Here is a 16,586-nt window from a genome sequence, read left to right on the forward strand (position 1 = left end):
ACCAATTTGCTGCCCTATATTTTCAAAATTAAACAATTTATCACCCTAAGTTTTCAAAATTAGTTAATTTGCTACCTTAGATTTTATTTTAGCCAATTTGCTATGCTACTATGCTACTCCAGACTTTCAAATTCTCTAAACTTTTAAGATTAGTCATTTGTAATTTCAAAAAAAAAAAAAAAGATTAGTCATTTGCTACCCCAAATTGTTAAAAGTAAAATTTAGATCGAGGAATGAAGGAATGGAGGAACTAATATGACAAAATTGTTTGAAAATATACTCTAAATTAGCATAGTTAATACTGACAAACTTACTAACCATGAAAATATAAGAAAATAAATTGGTAGAAATAAGTAAAGCAACATTCTTGGATGCTTTACACGCCCTTGCCTAATGTCTAGGTAGTCCACATCTAAGACAAGCATCTTTATGGTCAAGTTCCTTTGATCGAGGCGCTTTAGAAGCGTTTTTGGGACAGTTTCTTTCCTTGGTGGCGTCACCACCATAATCGGAGGCTTGGCCTCTCTCTCTCTCTTCACATGTTTACCACCACGGTTCCGTGCACGCCTATCTTGGCAGTTTCCTTCCTCTTTAGGGCGAGAATTATCCCTATCCTTAGGGTTTCGCTCCTTGCGACCTCTCTTAGGGACGCGACTATAATTAGACTCCAGAATTGACTTGGCTCCCATGGGTCTAGAGTTATAGTTCTTCACAAGTATGTTATCGTGCTTTTCAGCCACGTTCATGGCACCAATAAGCTCATGAAATCTTGTGATGCATCTAGCATTGACATCAATCCGATAGTTCTTGGCTACCATCAATGCAGAGACGAGGAAGGTAGAGAGAGTCTTCTCGATCAACATCATATCAGTAATTTTCTGCCCATAGAATTCCATCAAAGACTTGATACAAAGTGCTTCCGAATTGTAGTCAAGTACGGACTTGAAATCACAGAAGTAAAGGCTATGTCATCTCACTTCTAAGTCTGGAAGCAGGGAGTCATGGATGTTGCGAAAACGCTGCTCGAGTTCTACCCATAGTTTTCCTGGGTCTTCCTCATTGAGGTACTCATTCTAGAGCGCGTTCATGTGCCTTGTCATAAGAATGATGACTTTAGCTTCATTTGCCTCTCTCATAGCTCTATTTGCTTCAAAAGCAGCAGCTTGTTGATGAGTAATCATGTCCTGACTTGGCTATTGGATCGTACTCAGGATCCCATTAGCCTTAAGATGTTGGCGCACATCACGGACTCACTTGTGGTATCCTGCACCTGTTGTCTCTAGTGGAGCGAAGCTCAACTTGTTCAGGTTACTCATCCATAAAAATAACAAGAAAATAGGGTTAGTTTCTGAGCAAAATAGGCTACCATGAAAACAATAAAAATTTCTGAGCGTAGTCACTTCCAAGAAATTGAGAATTTTCGAGCGTAGTCGCTTCCAAGAAATTTGATTCCAAGAGGGGTTGGATTAGATCGAAACAATGATGTTTGTGGTCGATCATTTTATCTCAACAAACTCTAAGTTTGGAGGACTCTACAAGCTCCAAGCTTGGATTAAGCACGAACCCCCACTGTTCGGCTTTTTGGTCTCCCATATAAAGAAGAAAAGGGGGGGGGGGGAGTAGAAGAAAAGAGGTTGCAAGTCCCCGAGAAAAAAAGAGAAAAAAGAATAAAAACTTCAAAAACGGGAACTTTTAGAAAATTTTACCTTGAAAACTTGCTGGGAAAAGGTCGCCTGAAAACTTGTGGCCGGCGGTGGTTGGCGCTGAAGTTACTGCGGGGATGCTGCTATGGGGCCGCTGAGGGGAAGGCGAGATCGAGAGGGCAGGAGCGAGCGTGCGTGAGGGCAGGCGAGTGTTCGCGGGGGAAGGCGAGCGTTCGCTCGGAAAGGTGAGCGTGCGAGGGGAAAAATGAGCGTGCGCGGGGAAAGATGAGTGTTCGCGGGGGCAGAAGGCAAGCCGGGCTTGTGGGCGCTGCAGGGGCAGCGAGGCTAACCTGGTAGGGTTAGCGTTGAGTTGCGATGCGGGGGCTGCGGGGGTAGTGGTAGCGCTAGCGCCAGTGAGGCTAATCCGGTGAAGAATTTTTCGATTTTTAGGGTTTTGGTTTTTAAGGCTAGGGTTAGGGCTCGTGTGTATAACGTGTTTTAGAGAAACAGGAATTGAGAGAAAATTGCTATATATTCTCATTGATAATAGGGGCCTCTTTATATAGAGGATTACAATGCATAGAGTCTGAATCATACAAGGAAAGATAATCATACATTGAATAGGAATCTTTAGATTCTTCTAATTAAACCCTATTACCACTAGGTCAAGTAACCTAGAGTTTGGGCTAGACACAAAATAAGGTTTTACTTGAATAAATCCCTCCAATTTTAGTTTAGTCTTAATCAGTGAAATATTACAAAAAATGATTCATTCCTTATATGTGTGACATACAAAATTATCAGATAATAACGTTGTTTACATATTTAAACTTTTGTAACACATATAACAGGAAAAATAGAGACCTTGAAACTAATTAACAAAAGAAGAAATCAGAATATGTTGCCCTATGAATCCCACCGGTTGTTGAAAATTAAGATTAGGAAGCTCCGATACCACTTCACCTTTCAAGTATAAGTAAGGGATGGAGGAAGTCCCTCTTCATCCCATTGATATATTGAATAGAATGAGTTAACCTAGGTAGAGAATAATAAAATTAGTAAAAGTGGCCTTATATGTTATTTATCCTCTGTTTTTAAAAGCTTAATTGCCAGTATGTTTCATCCTAGTGTCAATTTGGTATCCTAAGTTTTATTTCAGCTAATTTGGTATCCTATATTTTCAAAATTAGACAATTTATCACCCTAAGTTTTCAAAATTAGTTAATTTACTACCTTAGATTTTATTTTAGCCAATTTGCTATCCTACTTTTCTACTTCAGACTTTCAAATTCTCAAAACTTTTAAGATTAGTCATTTGTAATTTCAAAAAAGGAAAAAAAGATTAGTCATTTGCTACCCCAAATTGTTAAAAGTAATATTTAGATGGAACGAATGGAGGAACTAATATGACGAAATTGTTTGAAAATATAGAGTAGCAAATTAGCTTAGTTAATACTAACAAACTTACTAACCATGAAAACATAAGATAATAAATTGACAGAAATAAAATTTAAGATAGCAAAAAATTGACACTATAATAAAATATACGGTCATAAACTGACTCTTAAGCATATTTTAAATTTAAAATGTGCAGGTGTTCGGCTGATAATCATGCAAGAGTAGCCTAGGAACTCGGACTCGGGCATAGTGAACCGTCCATTATATTTTTTCTTTTATTAATTTATTAACTAAAGGACAATAACAACATTATGGATACTATACCATTTATTCTCTCACATATCGTAACTATAAATACTAGATTTTGCAGGTTTTCTCGTGAAGGGGCTCACAAGCCAATAAAGCTCGAAACTTTCTTTCAAGATCACTCACGCATTTCACTCGTCCTCCCACTGCCCTTTAGAACAATCTAACAGACTCACTAAACCACTTCTAATCTTCACTCCAACTCCCAAAATTTCGGTACTTCCAACTCCAAAACCTCAAAAAAAGAAAAGAAAAAAAAACCCCTTTTGTTCTGCTCATCTACTCTGATTGGCCTTCTCACTCTTAGAAACAATATTGGTTCTTCGGCATCTGGCTACTTGGATCATTATCCACAGTCTCTCACTTTGCCGAGAACCCTTTACCACATGTCCTAAGGTTGATGACTTTGAGCATGTGATTGAGTGTCACTTAATCATATCTTTGTGTGATCTACACTTTACCGGGTGACTTTGAATTACAGTTCTCACTTTACGGGGATTTGGGTTTACAAGCGTGTGTGTGTGTGTGTTTGAGTAGTTAATTACTGATCAGTTACAACTTACAAGCCTATCAGTGAGACAACTTTGAAATGGATTCTTTGTGTGTGACCTTGAAACCAAACACCCATTTGAGAAAACCAACTCAGGGTGGTCTTTGTAATGGGGCTAATGGGTTTTTGGGTGAGAGGATGAGAGAGAGTTTTAGTAACAGGGTTTGGGAAAATCGGGTGTCCAAGGCTTTGAGAACTGAGAAGAGTGTCAACAAGGCAAGACCTGGTGTTGTTCGTTCTGTTCTTACATCGAAGGACCTTGAGGAGGCTATGGTGAGTTAAATCGTTTCTATGATCCATTTGATATAACTTGAAATTCCCATTTCCTCTGCATCAATCACCTGAGTTCTGAAATTGTTATGATCATTGCCATTTGTGTATGGTAACATAAATTTTAGAGTTTTGTTTGATATTTTTGTGACTCTGTTTTCTAAAACACTGTTATCGTTGATCTTGGGTTGGATCAGACCCTGAAAGTCCAGACTTACCACAGACGAAGAGTAGACCCCAAGAATGTTGCTTCGATCATATTAGGAGGAGGGGCAGGGACTCAACTCTTTCCTCTTACCAGCAGAGCAGCAACACCCGCAGTAAGAATAGTTATTATATTGGGCTTGTACTGGTTCCAAATTTGTTAATTTATCAAAATTTTTAAATTTATGTTGAATACCTATTGCAGGTTCCGGTTGGTGGATGCTACCGGCTTATAGACATTCCAATGAGCAATTGCATCAACAGCAACATAAATAAAATTTTCGTGCTAACCCAGTTTAATTCCGCTTCACTCAATCGACACATTGCTCGCACCTATTTTGGACATGGTATCAACTTCGGGGATGGATTTGTGGAGGTAATGAATACATGTATAATTTTGTGAGCTTATATTGTTTGAGATTGAAGTTTCCAGTTATACAAGGAAGAACTATTTAGTTCCCAGTAAATGATTACAGAAACTATGAAGTTATTTTTAAATTTCTTTTTGGGCTAAATGCAACTATGAAGTTTAGAGCTGACAAATTAGTCTCTGATATAAGGAAGCTTCATCTTCTTTTGTAGTTAAATGAATTATTTCTCATGCTATTATAATAATAATAATAATAATAATAATTTACCTCTCAAAGGATTAAAGTAAAAAGTTACATCCATTCCAAAGCTTATCTGTTTAGTCTTTATGTTTCAAGTCCTTGATTCTTCATGACTGAAAGAACACCTCATGAGCAGGTTCTGGCAGCCACTCAAACACCTGGGGAAGCAGGAATGAATTGGTTCCAAGGAACAGCAGATGCTGTGAGGCAATTTGTATGGGTATTTGAGGTGGGTAAAGAAGTTTTCAATCTAGATATGCATTAAATAAAACAGGGGAGGGAAGAGATATAAATTATAGGAATGTATCTTAGGTTCTTTTGATTTGCACTTCAGCTGTTTTCTAAATGACACTGGTTCCTGTAGGATGCTAAGAATAGCAATGTTGAAAATATACTGATTTTGTCTGGTGATCATCTTTATCGAATGGACTATATGGACTTTGTGCAGGTAACCATTTCGCTTCTTAAAGGACTTCTTATTGTTGTGATTGTTGTTGAACTTTGCTTACATTTTCTCTATTATGTAACAGAGTCACGTTGATAGCAATGCAGATATCACACTTTCATGTGCAGCTGTGGGTGACAGGTGTGTTTTGGCTACTGATAATCTTCATAAAACTTTTGAACTTTGTAAGTCGCTGTTTGTTCTATTTGTTGACAAAAATGTATTTCAACTTTTATACTACCAAAAGTTTAAACTGTTGGGATGTAATTCAAAATATCAGTTCAGAAATTAGAGTCCATATGTCATATTCAACATAAGTTGGATGTTCCTCAGGATCTCCCGTGTTTATTTCGTGTTAAGTTGTTCTTGTTGGGATGTTGACATACAATTATGAGGGTGTGCCCTAAGTCCTAACAATTGGTATTTCAAGACTATGGAACATCAAACATTTGTAGCAGTTTCCTTGTACATGCTATACTTTTTAAAGCTAACTATTGGCACCAAGAACTAAAATGGGTAGAGGTTTTGTTAATTCACATTCCACCCAATCCCTTTTTATGCTGTCCTAATTAGATCTATCAAATTGTTCTAAACTGCAATCCACATTTTCCAGCCGTGCATCTGATTATGGATTGGTGAAGATAGACAGCAGAGGTAGAATCATCCAGTTTGCTGAAAAACCAAGGGGAGCTAATCTAAGAGCAATGGTGAGCAAGAACCAGCGATTTTATGCTAAGCCCATTTATTTTTCTCACTTTTAGTGAGGTACCATGCACTGATATTTTTTCTGCCCTTTTGAAAATAAATTTTGTATTGTGCTATTGAAGTGCATAATTGTAGCATTGTCATGAGCATAACAGGCTGATGATTTGGAAGTAAACTCTGATTACAGGGATGAAAATGGCATCATGAAGTTATGCATATGAAATTCTCTTATCATATTCATCTTGTTTGGATGTTCCTATTTTCAAGCATTTACCCATGCAGTTAGACTTGCAAGATTACATGAATTTATGAACATTTATATTAGTTACAATTTTTACCCTTGGTTGATGTTGTACAGCAAGCAGATACAACACTTCTTGGACTGTCTCCACAAGATGCTCTTAAATCCCCATATGTTGCATCGATGGGAGTGTATGTATTTAAGACGGAAATTTTACTAGAGCTTCTGAAAACGAGATATCCAACATCGAATGACTTTGGATCTGAAATAATTCCTGCAGCAGTGAAAGAGCGCAATGTCCAAGTAAGAAAAATAGCACAGTTTAAGCGTCTTAATTTACTTATTCTCAGTTTCCCCCTATTTTGGTAGGAGGTGGGTTTTTCTACCATTAGAGCTTGACTAACCCAATTTTGGGATGAAAAAGAAGAAGAGTGAAGGCTAAACTATTAGACAATTAAATTGCAGCTATTTGCATGAATAGTTCATAAATTTTTCATGTTCTCTACTTGCGTACTCATCTGTTTATAATTAGAGATCATAGTGAAGAAGTGAAATTATATGCTGTCTTTTGCTCCTACAGGCATATATATTCAGAGACTACTGGGAGGACATTGGACGTATAAAGTCTTTTTATGATGCTAACTTGGCCCTCACTGAAGAGGTAGGTTTCATTGATTCCTTGAGTTTGATATGCATATACTATTAGTTCAAAACAGAATCATGTAGACCAAGAAAGGGTAAATTGGATATTACTTACGCTTGTTATGAAATAAGCATGCCTTTCCGTTCTGTTTTGTTGGGCATCCAGTCTATTCAAACCGCACACAGGAGAAATGAATCCCTGTAAAGGTTTAGAATCTTAAAGATTATCTTACTAATAATTTTTGTAAACAGACTATAAGTGCCTTTTGTTTCCTTGATATGTGATTAATGTCTGCAAAATTGCAGTTTCCGAAGTTTCAGTTTTATGACCCAAAGACACCTTTCTTCACCTCTCCTCGGTTCTTACCACCAACCAAGATTGACAAGTGCCGGGTATGCTAATGTACTTAGGTGTATTGGCAGCTTCACCAAGCATGTTGGTTCTCATGCTTTGTGTTTATTTGCAGGTTGTGGATGCAATAATCTCACATGGATGTTTCTTGCAAGAATGTCTTGTCCAACGTTCAATAGTGGGTGAACGATCACGGTTAAATTATGGTGTTGAGCTCAAGGTGAATTATCATAACTTTCAAAATGAATAATTTGAAGACCGGGCCTTTTCATATACTTCTCTATGGTGACATGGTTTACTGAGCAGCCATGTTTTGTTACAGGATACCATAATGATGGGTGCAGACAGTTACCAAACTGAACCTGAGATTGCAGCTTTGCTTGCACGTGGGAAGGTCCCAATTGGTATTGGAAGGAATACAAAGATCAGGTATGCTAGTGATTTGAGAAACAGTTCTTCATTTCTGATAAAATAACTAGAATGTTAAGTTGTCTAATTCTGTCTTCATTATTCATCATTGAAGGAAGTGTGTAATCGACAAGAATGCAAAGATTGGAAAGGACGTGATGATAATGAACAAAGATGTAAGCATGGCTATCCATGGTCTAACGTGGATGCATTCATCATTTCCTTTGATCTATTAACAAATCTTTTTCTGGACAAAGTTTTCAATGAAGTATATAGTGTCACATTCAATCTTACAATCCATCTTGGCTGTGCAGGGCGTTCAAGAAGCAGACAGGCCAGAAGAGGGGTTCTACATCCGTGAGGGAATTGTTATTGTTGTGGAGAAGGCAACAATAGAAGATGGAAAAGTTATATAAATGGATCGTACTTTCTCAAGTACAATGACAGCGCGGTTATAGTTGATTTTGGCAAAAGAACTGGAAAATCAGTGTGCATTGGCAGCTAGGGGATAGCTTCTGCCTGATTTTGTCTTTAGATAGGCAAGTATCACGTTTCAGTTCTTCCTGTACTTTCAACTAGAAACATCCTTCAGTTCTTGTAGAATGAGGAACATATAAGACATCAAGTTCCGCGAGATGTACAAAAATAAGTTAAGAGGGCGGACACGGTGGTTGCTTTCAATCCTTTGTAGAGGCTTTCAGTATTAATATTCATTGAGCTAGTTTGGCAAGTAATTTTTATCATATTCATTTTGCCACAAAGAAATAGCTAAACTTGTATGCGTGTCTGAAGGCCATTTGTATGTTCCATGAGCTAGGGACATTTGTCTACAATGACGTTGGTCCAACGGGAAAAAACTGGAAAAAGAAATGGAGAACAACAGAGCTGCCTAGAGTGTGAGAAAAAGAAAAATCACAATTTTTATGTTCTCGGATTCAATATTGTAACCCATGGAAAACAGAACCCACTTTAGTTAAGAAACCACAAAGGTAAGAGTCCATACCCAATTAGTATAGGACTTAGAAGTTGAAACCATTCGCTATATATTGCGTGCGTGAGAAGTAAAAATTAAAACTGAGGTTGTAAGACGCAGACTGCCGATAGCAAATAGAAAGCTCTTAACAATTTCACTCGTCAAAACCCCAACAATCTCTCCACCACATCCAAAGTTCTCCTGATCGAGTCTTTGCTTCTCTCCCGTTCTTCGACATCCCTGAAAATCTGAGACTTTACGTCTTTGTTTCTCAAAAGTTAATTCTTTGAAATCCCTAAACAAGCTGCGTGTGTTTGTTTTCAAGAAATCTTCGAAAGCCCTAAAACTTTCTATTTGTTGTAGGAGAATAGAATTGTGTTTATTATTGATAATAGGAGCCCTTTATATAGGGAGTTTACAGAGTACACAAAAGGTAACAGAATCGGAATACAATTAGTATACCTTGGGTACTTTCCTATTACAACTCTAAACTCTAGTTTGAAGAGGCACACATTATGTCGATATCCTTCAACACTCCCCCTTGTGCCGCTCAAACTTGGTGATGACGCTTTAATTGTTGCCTCGTTAAAAACCTTGCCAGGTAACAAAAACCCTGTGGGACAAAAATAACCCTGGTCGAAGGACAAAAAGAGCACAACACTTCCTTCACTCTTCGAGATCGAACATGTAGACATCATGCCTCCCCCTGATGTCAATATCTCCCCCTGATTGCTACAATCATGGGAGTTCGGATAACTTTCTCAATCCGATGCTCTTCACATGTTTCTCGAAAGTGGATTTTGGTAACGACTTAGTAAATAAGTCCGCTACATTATCCTCTGATCGGATTTGGTTCATTTCAATATTTAGAAATGCTTGTTGTCATTTCGATGGAGGGGAGGAGGAGCACGGAAGTTGGCATTTTGCCTTGTGGGGTCCGATTCCACACTTCCGTCATCTCTTTTCTCTGTAGGGATAGAACAAGCCCATATCAATCGTACCTCTCAAATATCGAAAGATTGTCTTTATACCATTCTAATGGAGTTGCATTGGCGCGGGGCTATATCTAGCCAACAAGTTCATAATAATTGAGGTGTCCGGTCTTGTGTTGTGCTAAGTACAATAATGCGCCTATTGTACATAAGTAAGCACTTCTGCTATTAACACGTCTTCGTCATCATCCCTGGGACGAAACGGATCCCTTTTAGGGCCAAGACTACAGACGACCATGGTGCATCTTTGACTTTATCAAAAATGTCTCTTGACACGGTATACAAGTTCTGAATTTAGACAAAACCGTGTTCTCCCAAGGTCATTCCTCTCAAACTCGGATTTCAGGTGTTCAGCGGTTTCCCTAAACTCTCAAGGGTTCCAATTATGTTTGTCAACATAAACCGCAACAATTGCAAATCCGGAACTTGTCATGGAAACGCGTGGGCATAGTTCATCATATCCCTTCCCAATCAAGTAGTCATTTTAGTGAGCATTTCAACCTCGTTGCAAATGCGCTATGTGGTCTACAGCCACTTGACTTGGGTAAATAAAGTCCACAAGAACCTTCATTATATTCCGTATCGAGATCCCCATAAAGATACGTAGTGACCACATTCGTAAGCTGCATGTTCAGTTATTTGGAAACTACCAAACTGACAAGGTAGTGGAGTGCAATGACATCCATTACGAGAGAATATGTCTTCTCGTAGTCGATTCCAGGGCGTTGTGAGAAACCTTGCGCCATAAGGTGAGATTACCATCTCTTTTTCTCATCACGCTATCTAACGAAGACCTATTAATGTCAATAGGTTTTATGTTAGGAGGTGTTGGCATCTTAGACACGATACTTCCTCTTCGTTAGTGAATCCAATTCAACCTGGATCGCATCTTTCCATTTAGGCCAAGTTTCTCTACGTTGGCATTCTTCAACGGAATAAGGTTCGATGTCATTGGTCTCAATAATTCCACGTCCTCATGTACACTAGTGTAGTTCGTAGAGATCTCTATATTCTTAGGAATTGGTTCTAACATTGAGGCGTCCCCCAAAGATGTCTTTTGGACATAACCACAATCCAAAAATATTCTCATGAGACGGATTTTGAGTATCAATGATCAATGGATCAAGTTGTGCCAAACTCGCTCTCTTCTTAAGGCGAGAATCCATCGAACCTATGGGTCTCCTACTCTCTCTAGCGGAACCCATGGCCTATGACACCATTATGCCACCTTTGTGGCGTCACCATACTACCATCCATAGTAGTGGTGCAGTACCCATTTCTCTGGGTGGCACCATGTCCTCTTGTGGGGACATCAATCCTTGCAGGCATGTTTGCAGCAGGTATATGTGATCTCGTCACTTTTAAGGGATCAAGATGAGACATAGTGGGGACAGACCACGACAATTCCTGTCGTTTCTGTTGAACATTGACGTTCTAATCTCCCCCTAACGACGGGAAGACTGTCTCATCAAAGTGACAATTCGCAAATCCAGCGAAATAGAGATCGCCTGTCAAGGGTTCTACATAGCGGACTTATAGTTGGAGACTCATGTCCAACAAATATATATGCATTCGTTGCAATGACTAATGTTGATGCGCTGTGGCGACGCAATTGGCACATGAACCGCACACTCAAATATGCATAAATACGAGATATTAAACTCGAACCCAGTCACTAGCTGTAACGCAAATAAAAGTTGAGTGGCTGCTATGAGTCGTAGACGAGTTAGCATAGCTGCATGCGTTATTGCATAACCCAAGCAGAAATATTGGTGCGCATTACCAATGTCCGGGCTACCATTGTAGTCGTTTAATGGTGGCTTTTCCGCGAGACCAATTGGGTGTGTACATGGGAATATGATACTTGATATCAATACGCAATGATATGCAATAGTCATCGAAAACTGTCAATGTAAACTCTAGCATTATCAAGTCAAATTGACTGAATGGGATGATCTGGGTAGTGAGCCCGTAGCCATATGTTATGTGCTAGGAGTGTAGTATAAGCAGCATTACGAGTGGATAATGGCACAACACGTGACCAGCATGTTTGCGTATCAACCAACACCATAAAATATCTATATGGTCCGCAAGTTAGTTGATCAAATCCATAGAATTCCCTTAGATTCTTTGTGAGAATGGAATTATTTCCTCAATCTCCTTTGCATAGGATGGTCTCAATCCTAAATAACAGGCTTTACAGAACGAAACATGGGCTTTATAATCAACCAAGAAAGGTTTTGGTGAAGCCATAGTGTCACAATAGACTTGAAAAGTAGAGAGAGGAGTTTATGGCGTCAATGCCATGTATTTGCCGCAGGGGGTAGGCAGCATTGGCCATGTATGGCTTGTCTTTGCACAATCATGGCGCCATGAGGCGCATGTGCAGCTCCTCGAACCAACTCTTGGTTCTTACTTTTCTTCGTTTTGAAAATGGATGTCCGTGTAAAGTCTTTAATACACGGATCATCATGTCAAAGCCTATATGTGTCAAAATCTCATAAGTCGTCTCTCATGAGATAGTTGGATTTAATAACTCAAATAGTGGTTGCATACAACCCACTAGAGCGACACATAAGTTTCTCTAATACTCGTTCACGTCCGTAGTCATTAGAGTGATGCAAAGGAACTCTGTCCATTCTCATAATGTGTTTCCACATGAAAACCATTGGCTCTTATATAATAAAGTTCGAATTAAGGTATGTCCAAGACATTAAGTAAAAGAATTGACACTTTATTAATAGCCAATGATTACATCAAGGTTTCCAAAGTCTAATCCAAAATAAAATCAAAGTAAGACACATTGTAGTCACTCTATCCGTTTGGTAACTCCAATCAAATATGACCAGGAAAGTAGAGAGAGATGTTGGTGGAGCGAGGCTCTCTTAAGTACCAAGAATCTCAATGACTTTCCTAGACATCACATTTTATTGGGTCTGCCACATAAGAAAGAGTTAATACAATTGTCATTTATTGACTAAGGCAAATTGCCATTACAAAAGTTCTTGGAAAAATAAAAAGGACTAATCTAATCAAAGTCTGTTGCATCCATGTGCACTTCATCTTCAGCTTTGAAGTCCTCTATGGTGAGATTGACATCTCCACCATCTTCTTCTTCTTCTGCAAGGTACACTTCTTGCTCTCTCATGTCTCTATATGCCCTGTAGCTTGCAGCTAGTTCCTCACTTGCCTTGCATTGCTTGAACCAATGCTCAATTGATCCACATCGATGACACTCATCATTGCGGCTGCCTCCCTTTAATTGAGGTGCACGTTGTGCACGTTGCGGGCGTTCCCTAGGAGGGTTGGTGCCACCACCACGACCCATTAAGCCACCATTACGGCTAGGGATACCACGACCCCCTCTCCCACGTGTGGCATTACCACCACGTGTATCCACACCAAACTTGCGGTTTCCTTCCTGATTAGGGCGGTTATATGGGCCCATACGTCCCTCATGTCCCCCATTCTTAGGGTACCGCTCCTTGCGCCCTCCTTTGGGTGCATTATAATTCTCCTCATGAACGCTCTTAGTTCCAATGGGCCTTGAATTATAATTCCTCACGAGTATGTTATCATGTTTCTCGGCTACAGATATAATATTGATAAGCTGATGAAACCTCGTGATCCGTCCAGCATTGACTTCAGTACGGTATTGCTTTGATACCACAATGGCTGAAACAGGGAAGGTGGAGAGAGTTTTCTCAATTAGCTCTTGCTCTGTGACAGGTTGTCCACAAAACCTCAACATGGACTGTATGCGAAGAGCTTCTGAATTATATTCAGCAACAGACTTGAAGTCAGCAAAGCGCAGATTGTTCCATTGAACCTTCAAGTCAGGGAGGAGGGAATCTTGGACATTGCCAAAGCGCTCTTCTAGCGCTACCCATAGCTCTCTTGCATTCTTGATCGACATATACTCCAATCTGAGTGCCTTATCCATATGGCGTCGCATCAAGATAACTGCTTGAGCATGCTTTGTAGATGTTCGGTTGAACATAAGATCCGAGTTAGGTGCCTGGATTATGGGTAATATTCCCTTGGAAGTGAGATGATTCTCAACATCGGTTACCCAACTTTGGTAATCCGAGCCTGTTGAGTCAAGTATGGGAAAGTCGAGTCTAGGTTCATTCGACATCTTGAAAATAAGAAGAGAAGATATATTAGTTTCGGAGCTAAACTTCCACGAAAACTAAAATAATAAGATTTCCGAGCTATGCTACCAAGAAATCAATTTCCAAGAATCTCTTTTGGATTAGACCAACAATGATATGGTCACAATTTGATGCTTACGGATGCTCTTAGTCTAAGCATTGTGAACGCTCTTAGTTCACACTAACACTCTTAGTTCGTTTAATTATGAACACTCTTAGTTCATACGAACACTCTTAGTTCGTTAAGCGTGAATCCCCACAATTCCGCTTTGTTAAGTACTCAAAATCATTTGGCAACATATATTCCAATATTTGCAGAAAATAAAATGAATTTAAATATAAGAAACCAGCAACCTTAATTATAAAAACTTACGTGATTGTTCTTAGCTTGAAGACGCGCGCGTGTTGATGCAGGCGTGTAGTTAGAATCTGGTCGGAAATTGGCAGTTGGTGGCTGCCCTTCTCCCTTCCCCTTTTTTTCTTCTTCCTCCTTTTTTTCTTTCTTTCCCTTTTTTTTTTCTTTCCGGGCCCAGCCCTTTTTTTTTTTCTTTTTTTTTTTTCGGGCCCAGCCCTTCTCTCTTTTTTTTTTGGTCTTCTTCTTCTTTGTTTCTTTCGTTCGTTCTTCTTCCTAATCTGAGATGGGTGGCTGGAGCGTGCGCGGCTGGTCGCTGGCAGGAAGGATGCAGCAGTACCGGCGCAGGGGCGCTGCAGGTCGTGCGGACTGGGCAGGGGCAGATTGCTGCAGGTCGTGCGGCAGATGGCTGGGCTGCGAGCTGGTGTGCAGCGCGGGCTGCAGGGAGGCGCTGGAGGGCTGATGCGGGGGGCTGGGTGCGTGGCTGCTGCAGGCTAGTTCGTGGGCTGCTGCTGGGTGCGTGAGTGCTGCAGTTCGGAGGCCGGTGAGGCTGAGGTTCGGCCTCTCCTTTTTTTGTTTTTTTTGTTTTGGGTTGGCGGCAGAGAGAAAAGTTTTTTTCTTTTTCTGAAGCTAGGGTTAGAACTCGTGCTGATAACGTGTTGTAGGAGAATAGAATTGTGTTTATTATTGATAATAGGAGCCCTTTATATAGGGAGTTTACAGAGTACACAAAAGGTAACAGAATCGGAATACAACTAGTATACCTTGGGTACTTTCCTATTACAACTCTAAACTCTAGTTTGAAGAGGCACACATTATGTCGATATCCTTCAACACTATTTGGAACTCCTACCTCCTCTACGTTCTTGCAAAAAAGTTTCTTCGTCTATTCACTTTACTTTCCCTGAATTTTTCTTCACTTCCCGATCTTGATTCTAAGAAGATTTCACCTCTTTCTTGACTGATTTCATCAAGTCTCCATTATATTGATCATCAACAAACCCATCACTTCCTCCTCTCACGGTTGATCTCTACTTTTGATTCTCTTCAATAGACCGAGTCGAAGACGCATTTCATCAGTCATTCTTTATCTTTCTCAAGAAAACCAGTGACTTCAGAGATTCTATCTATGGCGGCTTGTGCTCCTGTCCTTGATCTTGCGGTGGGTTACAAAAAGAGAAAGCTGAGTGATCATGATGATACTCCTCTGTACTCCCAAAACAAGGTTCAAAGAGTAGAGCATGAGGAGTTTTGTTCCATGTCTGAAGTAACAGAGACTAGTCTCAGTCAACAGGTTGTTAGAGACCCAACTAATCTCACTCATGCTGCAAGTTATCTTGAGCTCGATGACAATCTAACCGTGCAAGATCAAAACCAATTACATCTTGTTGAGACCTTCTTGTTTGATTTCTCATCTTTTGATGAAATCAGTAGTGACCATGATAGCAGCTCGGCACCGTTGCCATCATCCGATGAAGATAATGTTGCTATTTCTATCGCTGCCACTCTCGTTCAACCACATTTCCTTACAAACCCAACAGCTCTCGTTGAGTGGAAGAATGACATCGAACCTGTTCTTGATGAAACCCAACTTGATTATGGCTTGGACATAAAGGAACTCGCTGACTTTTTCCTGAATGATGGGCTCAGCTCAACCAAGTTTGACAACAATGTGATCAGAGTGATCAATCTTGATGCTGGTGATGATGATAACGATGACAAATCGTGCATCGTGATCAATCTTGAGGATGATAATGATGAAGCCAATTCAGTACTGCAGAAGTCCTTTACAACAGTACAGACGATTCAGTCCACTAAGGAAGTTAAAGAGAGCAGTGCTAAGGGCAACAATGATTTTCAACCTGGTCCAAAAATGATAGATTCCTCATTATTGGATTGCAGCATTGATAGTCAAATGCAGCATGGTGCTAATGATCAAGAGAAAGAGAGCAGTGTTAAGGGAAACAATGATGTTCAACCCGGTCCAACAATGATAGATTCCTCATTTTTGGACTGCAGCATTGACAGTCAAATGCAGCATGGAGCTAATGATGAAGAGAGGATATATGATGATACCCATGACAGTCATACTCTAGGGATCAGTGATGACTTCGATTATATGAAACTCATCGGCTTTGAGAAATTAGACTTCTATGAGGATGAGTTCGCCTTGATAAGGCTTGGTTGTGATGCTCTTGAATCACCCGCAGCAGATTCATTAATGGATGCATCTTTTCCATCCTTGCAGAAGCCTGCAGTTGAAGTCAAAGCGAGCAATGGAATTGAGGTGGTGATCATAGACTGATAAAGTCGATCTGATCAATTTAAAGTTCACTCCTA

At 39.8% G+C, this 16,586-nt stretch overlaps 1 protein-coding gene across 1 annotated transcript; it reads left to right on the top strand.

Annotated features, from left to right (window-relative positions):
- Positions 1–3,412: 3,412 nt before the first annotated feature.
- Positions 3,413–8,518, top strand: LOC112172955 (glucose-1-phosphate adenylyltransferase large subunit 1). The gene is made up of 14 exons (XM_024310478.2): positions 3,413–4,170; positions 4,365–4,487; positions 4,577–4,747; positions 5,119–5,211; positions 5,347–5,430; positions 5,513–5,568; positions 6,041–6,134; positions 6,491–6,676; positions 6,954–7,034; positions 7,322–7,408; positions 7,483–7,587; positions 7,690–7,796; positions 7,891–7,951; positions 8,090–8,518. The coding sequence occupies exons 1-14, from the start codon at positions 3,937–3,939 to the stop codon at positions 8,189–8,191; spliced, it is 1,584 nt and encodes a 527-aa protein (XP_024166246.1). The 5' UTR covers positions 3,413–3,936; the 3' UTR covers positions 8,192–8,518.
- Positions 8,519–16,586: the final 8,068 nt, after the last annotated feature.

The sequence above is a fragment of the Rosa chinensis genome, chromosome 6 (genome assembly GCF_002994745.2).
Source record: "Rosa chinensis cultivar Old Blush chromosome 6, RchiOBHm-V2, whole genome shotgun sequence".
NCBI lineage: Eukaryota > Viridiplantae > Streptophyta > Magnoliopsida > Rosales > Rosaceae > Rosa > Rosa chinensis.

Bases quoted from the DNA above. Each gene is read 5' to 3' on its own strand.
- LOC112172955 (XM_024310478.2), top strand. From the start codon at position 3,937: ATGGATTCTTTGTGTGTGACCTTGAAACCAAACACCCATTTGAGAAAA. The intron at 4,171-4,364 runs GTGAGTTAAATC...GGGTTGGATCAG, and splicing joins AGGACCTTGAGGAGGCTATG to ACCCTGAAAGTCCAGACTTA. The intron at 7,797-7,890 runs GTATGCTAGTGA...TCATCATTGAAG, and splicing joins GGAAGGAATACAAAGATCAG to GAAGTGTGTAATCGACAAGA.